At 35.0% G+C, this 14,195-nt stretch overlaps 1 protein-coding gene across 1 annotated transcript in view; it reads left to right on the forward strand.

The window, feature by feature from the left end:
• The first annotated feature begins 1,498 nt into the window (after positions 1 to 1,498).
• LOC127637945 (tight junction protein ZO-1-like) overlaps positions 1,499 to 14,195 on the forward strand; it is a 192,262-nt gene continuing 179,565 nt past the window's right edge. Inside the window, exons 1-2 of the mRNA XM_052119212.1 lie at positions 1,499 to 2,193; positions 6,524 to 6,653. Coding sequence (XP_051975172.1) covers positions 1,836 to 2,193; positions 6,524 to 6,653 — 488 coding nt within the window. The 5' untranslated portion in view covers positions 1,499 to 1,835. The remainder of the gene's footprint in view (positions 2,194 to 6,523; positions 6,654 to 14,195) is intronic.

A 14,195-nucleotide genomic window follows, 5' to 3' on the forward strand; every position in this document is an offset into this window, starting at 1 on the left:
TGCTGCTGCTTTAAATCTGATTATGTCTAATAAAGTAAACTGTCTTTTGAAATAGTCTGGGTGGTTGTGTGATTTATCTTCTGGCATTTGCAAGTAAGTAAATAAAATAACTATTACACATCTATATGACCCCATATGACTGTTAAATAATATATATGTGTCAAGCCCTGAGATCTCCATTAAACATAAATGACTCATTAAAGGATGTTTGCAGAAAAAAAAAAGAAAAAAGATAATTCCAGTGAAACAGTTGAGAATGGATAAATGAGAAACACGTGTGCAACAGATGACGTCATCATGCTTCAATAGGCAAAAACGCATGCGAACGTCATTTTCCTGTTCTGTACTGCGGTCTGCAAAACAGTTTTCATATTAACAAATTTTCATGTGTGCTCCGTTTCGGACACTGATGCGACTCTTGACAGAAAGATCAAGGGACATCAGTGACAACCAGAGACTTTTAATGATTGCTCCTCTAGAAGTGAATAATAACACTGCTCAGATTCACAAGCAAACATCACCATAAGCTTAATTAACATGGCAAGTTATTACATACAAACATTTAAAAACGTAATATATTCAAAAAAAATAACGTAAATATGAAATGCACTAATTCCTTGTACACTATCCATATGAACTTGAGCAATCGTGAGCGAACTTTTCTATAGTTCACGCCGCATGGCGCTACGCATATTCACAATCTACTCAGTTTACGCAACAATGCATTTTGCATACTGCTGCTCCGCGCGGGCTCTGAGTAGCGCTCAGGTATCTCCGCGATCGCGCCAAACTTGAAAAATTATTAGCACACTTGTACTGCTGAAAATATTTTTTTGAAAATTCCATGACTTTTCCAAAATATTAAGTGTTAACTTGTTTTTCCAGTCCTGGAAAACACAATTTCTAAATTCCATGTCATTTCCATGATTTTCATGACCGTACGAACCCTCTCCGCGCCTCCCCTGGGGCTCACCAATTTAAAACCTCTGATCTAGATGATTTGTCACTGTGATTGGTAGCATATGAACAGGGGACAGAAGAACAGCAGTCTATCAAAGACATCTCAAATGAGCACAACTACTGAGACTTTGCTTCCCTCTACTGGAAGAATCTGCAACTACAATCAAGATTTCTAGTAATTGATGAAACAATGTGTGTCGAGTAGCATTTTCGTACACTTTTTATATATCAATAGTTTTTATAACTTAATATTTTTTTATTTATTTGGAATACACTCAAAAAATAATAATTTTAAGATATGCACATTTCAATTTCATAACAATCTTAAACAAAATAAAAAAAACTAAATATTTGGTGTTTTATTAATTTAATTTTGTAAACATTACACAATTCAGTTTGATGGAAATTTGTTATGACATTGAAATTCAAACATTTTAAAAATAGACAAATATATATATATATATATACACACACAAAGGTGGAAATATGCTTTAATTTATTTTTACATTTTTGAATTAAAGCGTGCAATTTAGGCCAATAATACAAGTGACAATAATAGCAAAGTTTAAAACTGTATTCAAATTTAATACATTTATCAGAGACACTTTTCCAAACTGGCAACAGCATAGACAGAATAACCTGACCGTGGTCTACTTGATACAAAACAAATCCTATTACTGTCTATAAGTACCAAGCACGTATTATGTCCCTCTCCAGATTATCCAGTTGTCTAAGACACCTTGGGTGTCACAACAAATGCTGTGTTTATGGGAGAAAAATATACAAGAATGATCACAAACTGGCTGTGAAAAAATATGCACTTTCCTTTCTTTTGAAAAATTGACAGAACAATAGCAGGAATACTTAATGTGAAGATGTTTGGAAGTGGCTCTAAGAAATGGTTTATAAAGAAGAATAAAAGACAACGGACAAAAGGAAGAAAACCAGTCAACAGACGGAGGAAAAAGTGGGTTGCCAAGGTTCTAAAACAGCACAGAGAGATGTTACTGAAGGAACTCGATATCAACACGGTGCTGCCATACTTGGTGTATGACAAAGTCTTTTCTCTTGTGGAATACAAAGAGATACTGGGTCAGGACTCCAGCAACAAACGAGCCAAGCTCTTCCTGGACCAACTGTCTCAGAAGGGCCCGAATGCATTCAACACCTTCTGCTCGGTGCTAGAGGAAGTGTCCCCTCACCTGCTTACCTGTTTCCTGTTGGATTATGAAGGTAAGCAAAAGAGACTTTTAGATATGTCTAAAAACTCACTGAGCTACCTAGGCAGCATTTTTGGTTATATAGGTGTGTGAATCTCACAAACAGTCAGAGGCACATGTAACCCCAAAATCTAGCAAATTTTTCCTCCATTATTCTCAATAGTGATTCTTATTAGATTGTCCCACATGCGTAGATCAATTAATTTAATATCATAATGTGAACGATTTTAAGACACAGATGCTTTTGAAAGGATTTGGTAATTGAGAGCGTTTATAAATGTTCTGTTTTTGGTAGAAGAAAACACTATACTTGTGTAGATGAGAGGCATAAACGTAGCAAAATTAATGCATTTTCAATAATGAATATCATAAACAATTTGCATTATCAAACTGAACTATGAACTAAAATGAGTTGTTTACACGAAAAAACTATTTAATAATGCACTACCCTAATTCATTTTTCTGCACTTTATTCACATTATTTAACTTAACCTTTGTATTTAAACTTGTATAGTTACAAAAAACAATCCATTTTTAACTCAAGCAAATACTAGGTGAAAAATACAGACTAATGTGAATTCGGTGACAGTAGATCGAAAAGACTGCCGCTGAAATCGGTCTGTGCTTACCGAAATTGGAACATCTGTGCCAGTGGATAAAGCTGGAAGTGTTGTTGAATGTAGGGGCTCAATGTAGTAAAACTTTTCTGATAAAGCTGTACAAATAAACATTATTTGACTTGATTTGACTTTTGTTAATATGTTGTTTCTACTTTGTCAACAAAATCTCAATGTTCTCTCTTAGCACTGTCAAACAAACAAGTGATAGCTAGTGCTGAAGCATTTTACCAATCAGAAATTAGCATAATGAATTCCGATTCAAAGTTATGGCCAACATTGTCCAATCACTGTCAAATATGTTCAGTGGTCCAATCATCTGCATTTTGAAACTGAAATTTTGATAGGAAGTTCAGATTGAATGCACTTGGCTTCACAGGAAAGTTATAGGATGCTCTCTTTCTCCCTATTATGTTCATTACTTAACCTCCAGTGTGTTGTCTATCTGCACTGGTCTCAGAACAGTTCGAAAAGCACCTTATTTTCATCCTATCTCCATAAAAAGCCTCTAAAAGCAATAATAATAATAATAATAATAATTTCTCAATGTGAAAATGCACTGTAAATATAGGATTTCTTATGCTTACTTTGAGCTATTGTACACATTGTAGATTGTTTTTATCAGCGTGGCGTTTCGCTCTAAATCACTCAAATTTAAAAAATGGCAAACCGATGAAACAAGAGACTCTATTCTTTTGTATCATACAGTTATCAATATAAAAACTTAATTAGGTTTCTTATCAGATGTAGTTTTGTTGGTGTTTCTCCCAAAGACAAACTCAGCTGTGATTAGCGCCATGTTGTTTTGTCACATGACTCCGTACGTCGAACGTTTAACCTTTTACTGAAAACAAGAGTTATCTGAACTGAGATCAGTACGTTTACATTCAATTAAATTATGCATTGCATATAGCAAAGTCAAACTACAATGTCCACGTATGTGTACGCAGAGCTGCACGATGTTAGAGGGAAAATGCAACCTCCAAATGGTGCTCATAATTGATTATGTGAACGTGATTACTTTCTGGTTTCCATTTGGGACCAGAACCTTTGCCCCTGAGGCTGCTCGCACAACACACTAATAATAGCACCACAGGAAAAGGTCAACACATTTCAATTGATGCAAAAATGTCTTGTGGGAGATGGCGCTTGTCTGTGACTTGGTAGAATGGGGTCGATGTCAAGGTACCAGAACATTCAGCAACATGTTGACTTCCTACAGTATGTGATCATGTTGGGAAAATGTACCTACTTTACATAAATGCAAGTCTCAGTACCTGCATAAACACCATTATGAATTGCTGAGGTTTGTTATCTTAAGGTTATCTTAAAGTTTAGTTAAAAACAATGCTGACTACAATGAGAGTACGCACCAACCAGGTCTATCTGGCCCAGGAAGGCACTTTAATGCAGTGTGTCCCACTCAGAGCCGGCAGAAAATAGCCTGCTTATATCCGCCCACTGAGGAGATTACCGGCTAGTTTGAGTGACAAACTGTGATGGGCAGAACTCAGCATATGGCCTTAAACTAAACTGTCAAGTTTAAGCTTGTCATCTTATATAGCTTAATCTTCTGAGGTTGATGTAGACAGATTAATATGTAGATGATAAACGGGGCAAATTATGTGGAAAGCTCAGTGAACACTCAAAGCCAGGGGTCTCATGATTAAGTCATGCGATTAATCTGCAGACGTTACCCTATATGTAAAAAAATTATTAAAATTAAATCTTTCATTAAAGGTCCCTCGTGATATTAGATCAAGAGTAGCAGTTTTATTTGGCACCTGAAGGGGGAGCTAAGTATGTTCAGAATGTAGACCAGCAGTATATTTGTCAAAGCCTTGGACTTAAGACACAGTTAGTGGTGTTCAAACACTTTTTTATTGCTTTGTAAAATTAATTGGCCTGTTTCATATGTTTGTTTACATTATTATTACTGGAAGTATTTGACTTTAAAACAAACTCTTCTGAAAAAGATAAAACAGCATTAATATCACCCAATCAGATTTAAGGGTTATGTGTAGGGTTAGGTTTAGGCCATGGGTTAGCAGCTTGATAATTGTTATCCAACCAATAACTTCTCTATGGTTTTAGGGGCAGGTCAGGGTTAAGGTAAACTCAACCAGAGGTGCCTGGTTTAGATTATTATTATTATTTTTTAAATTCACTGGAGAAAGATAAAGAATTCATAATAAGGGTTCAGGTAGCAAAACTACTGAAACTCTAATGTATTTGTATTGAATACTACTAATAATAATTGTTAATTGTAGCTAACTAATTGAGCCACATGCCGCTTATTCTGAACAGTATTGTATTTTTGGACAACCGAACATTTAGATGTTTATATTATTGTTTTAATGTGAATAAATAAAGGTACATTTTGGTTTCAACATTATTTGTTCTTCAGATCTTTGCTTTTTGAACAAGAAAAACTAGCTTCATATAGTGTGATGCACATTTGGGTTTTCGACCATTCAAAATGGGTGAAATATGACATTTTACAGATAAAGACACATTGAGAGCCCCATGTCTCTGGGATTTAATCATACAGGGCCTATAAAATGAAGATATAAAAGAGGAAGTTTGTTCTGAAACAGAATATAAAAGTATTTTAAGATATCTTAAATACTTCTGGAGTTATAGGTACTATAATTGCCATTTATAGTGTTATTATTACACAATTTTGGCTTTTGAGTTTTAGATATAGACCTACCTATCTCTGTGTAAAAAAAAATAATGGCACGTACCACCCGTGCTCCAAAACCATAGGTGAAAATACTAATTTTGATCCCCTCTACAAAATAATTGATTCATCAGTAAATATTTATCCATGGCATTTCATATTTTCTTCATATATGTAGGTTGATGTGTTTGCGTTCACTTGCGTAAAGTATATTTTGGGCCTTGAGGTTAGGGTTATGTTTAGGGTTAAAAGTAGGGGCAGGTTTAGGACTGGAATAGCAGCTTAAACATAATTTTCAGTCAATAATTTTCCACTGGTTACAGGGGTAGGTTAGGGTTAGGCCAGAAACGTACTCTTTGCAAGTATGCATATGTAGACAGGAATGCTTAGCCTACACATTGCTAGTGTGCAGTCCAATTGTACATATTTAATGTCTTCAGTTATAAACCTGATGTGTTTGTATTCAAATAGCGAATTATATATTGTGTTGCGATACAAACTGAAGTCTGCACATTTGAGACTGAGCTTGAGTTGCTAGATGTGTTGTCATTCACTTCCGTACAGTATATTTTAGGGCTTGGGCAGGGATGGACTGGTAATCTGGCATACCGGGCATTTTCCCGCTGGGCCGACGCACTTTGGGTCAACGAACACCCCTCCCCCCCGCCCCCCCAATTTTGGGACAGTTGCTATGTAAAATACCAGAGCAATTTCTCTTCCCAGTCCAGCCCTGGCATTAGAGTTAGGGTTAGGGTTAAAAATAGGGGTTAGAATTTGGAACAGAATTTGGGGTATGATTGTCTGATGGGAATGTTGCTTCTTGGCTAAACCATTCCAATGATTCCAAAATGCTTCCAAAGTTTATCAGCTCTGCCATTTCTCAATACAAAAATTACACTTTATAAATATTATAATTATATTTCTATTCAGATACTGATATCAAAGTAGATTTTTCAAAGGTGTTTGAAAGATTTTTGACTCCTAAACTTGCTGTACCCAGACACGTCTCTCTGACGTTAAATAAATTCATTTCTCCTACACAGATGGCTCAGTTGGAGGAAACAAGAAGCAAGGTCAGACCAAACCAACTCACAGCCAAGAGAACGCTCTGTACAAGGGACAAGACACCATTTGTTTTCTACCTATGTACACAGACCCACTTTTTGACACAAGGTAAGATATCACATAACGGAGGCTGTAATTGTGACAATCTGTTCCTCCAAGCTCCCTTGATGTTTTTTTGCATAATGAATGTGAACCTGAAAGGACCTACTCTAGATCTATATGTAGTGTACAATGTCAAGCTATAGGCTGCTGTTGGGCAAAACTTTGAATTTAAGAATTGACTCCCTTTCAATTCATTAATTTGAATTTGAATTCGGACTGGCACACACCTGTTTCTAGAAATACCCCATATGTTGTATGCAATATAACATGTTTATGGTTAATTCTACTAAAATCAACACTTATAACAGTTATGTGAATTGTTTTTTATTTGATAAAATGTTTCTACTTTTTAAAATTAAATTTTAAAATGACAATTCTGCTTCCTTTTTGCTACGTCAAATCAAATTCAACTCAAATTCAGGAATTGAAATTGACAAGGCATTCTCAATTCAATTCTGAATAGCGCGAAACCCTGCTGCTGGTTTAATCCAAGTCACTTGTCATTTTGCTCGGTCAAGTCTTTCACATTGTCATTCACTGGGCATGATCTATCAATGGAGGGTGTCACGGTGGGCGAAAAAGCATGAAAAGTCAGTTATCTTCTGATTGGGCCTTTTTGCTTGGCATCAACACATTTGGATAGATGGGCAGAGATGCTGAGAATGCTGCGGTTTGTCTCTTTGATGTGTGAATTGCTTCTCATCAGTCTTTCAGATTTCTAGAGTCTCTCGAGATGTTGACCTTTTCTGAGGGGATGCTTATCTGGCCTGGAAGAAATTTTGCATTTCTGTGCCCTTTCTGTGCCATTTCATCAGATGTCTAAATTGCAGATATATTAAGTCTATACAGTAATAAGAGTTATGCATGTTGTGCATGTGCAACGTGTGCATGCTTCTGCCTCGAACTCCTGTTATGCACATCAGAGCAGCAGTTACTCTGCCATTGTAAATTATGTTTATTGAAGCAGATATCAATTGGCATGTGGGTCCTTGATAAAGGAATAATTAGTGTTGCCAGGGTTTGGGGCTTTGGGCGCACTAGTCTAAAGCACAATAGGAATTTCTGGTCAATGAATCCTGCAGGATTTTTTGTGTATCCATTAGTATCTTTGTTAAATTTCAGGCTTTGTCTAAAAAATTGGATTTAATAAAAATCGGATAGCCCCTGAAGTGTGAACAGACTTTCACATTGCAAGTCATTGTGGCAATTGATTTTCTCTGTTCAGATTGCAGTAATTTTCACTAGCACATCCACACTGGTGATCATAATAATGACACAAATGACGTGTAGATTCATCATGTTTGAGATTTTATCAATGAATGTTTCGCCATTGATGTTTTTCGGTAAATTTAGCAATGCATGTTTTGTTATTGATTATGTTTTTCGTGAGACTTAGCAATGGATGTTTCACCAATGACTTAGCTAATTGTTTTCCCAGCATTCATATTTTTGGTAGACTTAGCAATGCAAGTTTAAAAAAAATGTCATGGGACTTTAGCAATGGATGTTTTGCTATTGATTCAGACTGAGAATCACTAACAAAACACTGAAGACGGTGGTTTGGATAGGGCTTGTATTTGTTTTATTTCCTGTTCACATTCTGTAAAAATAATCAGATTTTTTCTACCTGTCTAGAATACGATTTGATGTTGTGCAATTTTAAGTAATGTCATTCTACTGGACAAATAAGACTAAAACGTTTTCTACAGTACACAAATACATACAGTGTTGCCGCAAGGGGCATGATAGCGGGCATTAGAGGAAACTGTCTTCAATAGTCAGGGGTTTTTTTTCTCGATTGAGTCAACTCTAGGAAGTCTATAATGCCTGTCGAGAGCTAGCATTGTCATTCATGTCGTCATGTGGTTTCCAAATGTTCCAGTATCCTGATATTAGCCCCATCATGCTGAGTTACTGACAAGTGCCATCTCCCATTAGTTTTTTTTTTGTATCCTGTGATTTGACTGATAGCCTGCTCTGAAGATAATGTATAAGGAAAACCATACTGCACTTTCCCATTAACCTAGCATAGTTTGATTGTCAACAGAGACGTCTACATTATCAAAAGCGAGTATAATTTACTGTGATTAAACACCTGTTTCTACAAGCATTTGCTAAGCAAGTTTTATATTCAAGTTATGTAGGAAATTGGGGTGATTTATGCTTTCTATTTAATTAAAAGTATATGTTTATCATTAATTTTATAAATCTCCCGGGGTGCCGCCATGTTCAAGTGACGTCATGCACCTTCATTTCGGCAGAATTATGTTTCCAAGTTGAAAGATCAAATTCAAGTGCTGTTCATTTGCACTTTTCCAAGTAGGAAGTTGGTAATTCCAATATTCAAATTTGAATATTGCTAATATATATGCTAATAGGTATATATGTAATGGGTATATATGCTAATAGGTATTTTCTTATTAGTTCTCTTCTCATTATAATGCTTTAAAACTGGTTAAACTCTTGGAATCCTATGCAAAAAGCATTCCTTTAGGATTTTGGTCTTGTAGTTGATTAGTTATTTGATCCATATTTTGTTATATTTGCACCGTGGAGTCATTCTGTTCTCGTGAATTTAAGAATTTTTGCCTTTGACTGTGAATACATGCTGACATCACTGTTACAAGCTTGCTTATCTCATCTCCCTTATGTAAACCCACCACACCTGTCTTGTGTTCTAGGAAGACAGTGCATCTGTTTGTTACCTGTACGGCCAAAAATGGACATCACATCAAAGTGTTGTCTGAACCTTTTCTTTTAAGCATGAGGAATTTTACAAGCACATATAAATAATTTGGTTGGTTTATTTCTGGTTGGTTTATTTATTTCAGACTGACAACTTAATTTCAACACAGTTGAGCTGACAAACAACAGCATATTTCCTTCAGTCTGAAACAGGTGTAGGCTGAAGCTCTTGCTTATAATGCCTACCCTTTTTAAAAACATCTCATATTTTAATCAATTAAAAAATAAAAAACGTATTGTCTTACATCAATATAATGTTGACAAACAAATCTAAATAGAATACAAAACATTAGTATTCCCTATGCAATACAATTGCACAAATCCAAACTACAACAAAAACAGCTTATTCATTTATCACTCTTTACATTGTTTCATATAATTTCCATACATTATTTTTAAATAGTTTCTTTAACTTACTAAGTGTCCCACATATTTTTAGTTCCTCATGACAGTTATTCCATAATTTTACACCTTTAACTGAAATACAATGGTATTTTGCATTGGTCCTCACTTGGTTCCTTTTAAATATACAAGTTCCCCTTAAATCATGTTGGCATTCTCTTTCTATGAACAACCCTTGGATACTTTCTGGCAATTGATGGTTTTTTGCTTTGTACATAATTTGTAATGTTTTTAGTTCTACTAATTCTTTAAACTTTAGAGCCTTTAATTCAATAAAAAGGGAGTTTGTTGGCTCCCTATAGGTGGTTTTCTTTACTATTCGTAATGCTCTCTTTGAAGCATAAATATTGGATTGGTGTTTGTTTTATATGTATTTCCCCATACTTCCACACAATAAATAATGTATGGAAGCACAAGGGAACAATACAAAGTATATAATGATTTTTCATTTAAGAAATCTTTAACTTTATATAATATTGCAATTGACTTTGAAATCTTGTTCTTAATATAAGATATATGGGGTTTCCAATTTAATTTATTGTCTATAATTACTCCAAGAAATTTAATAGCTGACACCCTTTCTATTTCAACTCCATTAATCATTAATTTACCTATAGTATTCGATAAACGATTGCCGAATACAATAAATTTTGTTTTACTTATATTTAACGTTAGTTTATTCGAATCAAACCAATCTTTTAGCAGTGCCATTTCTTTTCCCATTGTATCCAAAAGTTGTTTCAGATTGTCACCAGAACAAAATAAGTTTGTATCATCCGCAAATAATATCAGTTGTAATACTTTGGAAACCTCACATATATCATTAATGTATAACAGAAAAAGCAATGGGCCCAGCACAGAGCCTTGGGGAACCCCACATGTTACCTGCATCAGTTGTGACTTGCAATTATCTATTTGGACATATTGATGCCTTTTCTCTAAGTAATTACTTATCCAAGAGTGAGCTACCCCTCTCACTCCATATTTATTCAGTTTCTCTAGTAAGATGTCATGGTCGACAGTGTCAAATGCTTTTTAAGGTCTAAAAATATCCCAACTGTGTATTGTTTATTTTCTATTACGTTAGATATTTTCTCTACAAATTCTATTAATGCATGTGAGGTTGTTCTATTACTTCTAAACCCATATTGTTTTTTACTTAATATGTTGTATTTGATAACAAAATCATTTAATCTTGAATAAAATAATTTTTCCAATATTTTTGAAAACTGTGAAAGCAAAGAAACAGGCCTATAATTTGAAAAGGTATGTCTATCTCCAGTTTTATATATAGGTATAACTTTAGCAATTTTCATTTTTTTAGGAAATAAACCTTTTGAAGAGACAAGTTGCATATATGTACCAGAGGTTTCTCAACACACTCGATAATATGTTTTACCACCGACATATCCATATCATTCCAGTCAGTTGACTTCTTATTTTTAAATGATTTAACAATATCAATTATTTCTTTTCCATCTGTTCCTCTTATAAACATTGATTGCTTATTTACACTACCAGTTTCTCTTTCCGTTCTACTTTTCCTATCAATTCCTACAATCTCTCTAGCCAAACTGGGACCAACATTGACAAAAAAATTATTAAATTCATTAGCAATTTGTTCCTTATCACTTATAATTATATTATTCTTTGTCATAAAATAGGTTGGGCATCCTGTCCTTCCAACATTGTTTCTTACTATTTCGTTTAATATTTTCCATGTTTTTGTTATGTTATTTCTGTTATTATCCAATGTTTTACTATAGTACTCTCTCTTACTGTTTCTAATAATATTAGTCAGTTTGTTTTTATATAACTTATATGCTTGCTCTGCTTCTTTAGTTCTTTTTTAATAAAAAGCTTATATAGTATATTTTTCCGTTTGCATGATTTTTGGATTCCCTTTGTTAACCACGGTTTTTCAGCAAATTTCTGTTTCCCCATTTTCTTTACTAGAGGACAGTTTTTGTCATAAAAAGTTGTTAATATAGATATAAATTTATCATAGGCTTCATCTATATCTTCAACATAAACTTCCTTCCAGTCTTGTTTTATAAGATCTTCTTTGAAATAATTAATTGCACCCCTGGTTTTTTGTCTTATTAGCTGAACTTGTATGTCTTTATTGGTCCCCTTACAGTATGGTATGGTTGCAAAAACTGGCAGATGGTCACTTAGATCATTAATTAGAAGTCCACTTGTTATTTTTTTATCAATAACATTGGTAAATATATTGTCTATTAAAGTTGCACTATGTGTCGTAATTCTACTTGGACGTATAATAGCGGGGTATAAGCTCATACTATACATTGCATTAATAAATTCTGTTATTGTATTATGGTGTAGTGGGTTCAATAGATCTATATTAAAATCTCCACAAACAAAGCACATTTTCTTATTATTTATACTATCATACAACCCCACTAATACTTCTGTAAACGTTTCAATACAAGAACCCGGAGTTCTATACACACAGCTTATAATTATATTTTTTGCTCTCTCTATCTCGATTTCTACAGTAATACACTCCATAACTTTGTCTCTAACAAGCGACATATTTTCCACAACTCTGCTCCTATAGTTAGAGTCAATGTACAGAGCAACTCCCCCTCCCTTTTTCTCCCTTCTGTTCACAAAGAACATCTCATATCCTTCTATTTCGTACATCACAGTTTGATCATCAATGACCCAAGTCTCAGAGATTGCTATAACTGTCATTTTTTGTTCAATTTGTTGTAAACACTGTTTAATTTTTGAGAAGTTTGAATTTAAACTCCTACTGTTAAAATGTATTATGGATACTGATCCATCCGTTTTTACCTTAACATTGAATTGTTCATCGGTATAGTATTCACAGTTTATTTGTATATTGTGGAAAAAGTTATTCTCAGGATCAATTTCGTTCTCCATTTCTTGTAATTTATGCTCAGTATAATTAAATGTTCTCAGTTCTAGGCTTTCATGATCCATACAAAGTTCAAAGGTTTGACTCTTTATTTAGTTCAGATTTACGTGTCCTTTGACTGTATGTCCCATTCATCAGCATATCCAGCAATAGTCGTTATTTATATTTATCCAATTCACTGAGTTCTCTTACCATAATGTTGCTTGCTTCCTCGGGTGATCCATTCAACTTGATCCATACCTTGCAATTCCTTGTCCAGGTAGCTTGTATTTTGTTCTGTTTTTTAGGAACCTTGCCTGCCTTGCTATATCAGCGTTTTTTTTCGTTAGGTGTTCGTTCAAGTACACATTTGACCCACGCAGCTTCCTTCCTTGTCTCAATAACTCTGTTTTGGCTTTTCTGTTGGCGAAACGTATAACAATTACCGGCTTGGTTTTCCTGTCCTTTGTGGGAAGCTTATGACAGGCCGAGATCGCGCTGGTTTGTATTTCCATATTTTTACTTTGAAAAAACTGGACAACCTCTCTTTCCAGCGAGCATTGTTCGCTCGTTTTGGCATCCTCTCCTTTATCTCCGGTTACAATACCGGCAAAGGTTTGATGTCTTGTTGTAAGCCCACTTATGATTAAATCATCTATCCGAGAATATTGTTCCAAATCATCGACGCGTCGCTCTAGATCACCAATTCGTTTGTCCTTCTCCTTGATCGCTAGTTTCAGCTCTCTTACTTCCTCCATTAGTCCCAGCAATTTGGACTGCTGGTTAGCCACCTTGCTAATCTCCCCAGACATGAAGTTAAGAGCCTGTTTGATCTCTTCCATCTCTTCTTCATTCTGTTGGTTTTTCTTGGGTGGCATTAAGTATAATAGAAGGAAACAAAATTCAAAAAATTAAAGCGTTCAGGATGGTCGAGATTCCAGGCGCGTTTCAATTGTTTGGAGAATTTAGAGTGAATGAAAGGGTACTAAGAAATGAGAGACTCTCTAGATATAGTAAGCATGAGAGAGAGGGTGATAGATAGAGAGAGAAGCTTGCCAGAGGGGTATTTTGTAGCCGTGCCATGTGTAGTCGCTTTAGTTGTCATGTCAGTGTGCTGTTAGATCACCGAGTGTGTAATAGCTGACAGTGGTTGTAAGTGTGTAGTGTGTATATAAGTGAGTGGGATGTGACATGATTGGAACCCAGAGCAACCATGGGGCACTAGGAGAATTTGTGTGTGTGTGAGTGTGTGTAAGGCATCTTTACTTGGTGTGATGGAAGATATTGTAAAAATGGAGATGGGCGCTTCATTGATCACGTGTTGTCAAATGAAGAGACAGTGAGAAAGAGAGAGAAGCACTGTTCCAAAACCTAATGAGCTCCCTACCAAGACAACATTTTAAGGCATCATTGGCATGCTTCTGATTCAAAGACTGTTCCCAAAGTTTGTGCTGCCTTATTAGGCCATATCCACACAACCAGTCATTTTCATTTGAAAACTTTGTTTTAAGTTTCCT

This window comes from Xyrauchen texanus, chromosome 46, assembly GCF_025860055.1.
Source record: "Xyrauchen texanus isolate HMW12.3.18 chromosome 46, RBS_HiC_50CHRs, whole genome shotgun sequence".
Taxonomy (NCBI): Eukaryota; Metazoa; Chordata; class Actinopteri; order Cypriniformes; family Catostomidae; genus Xyrauchen; species Xyrauchen texanus.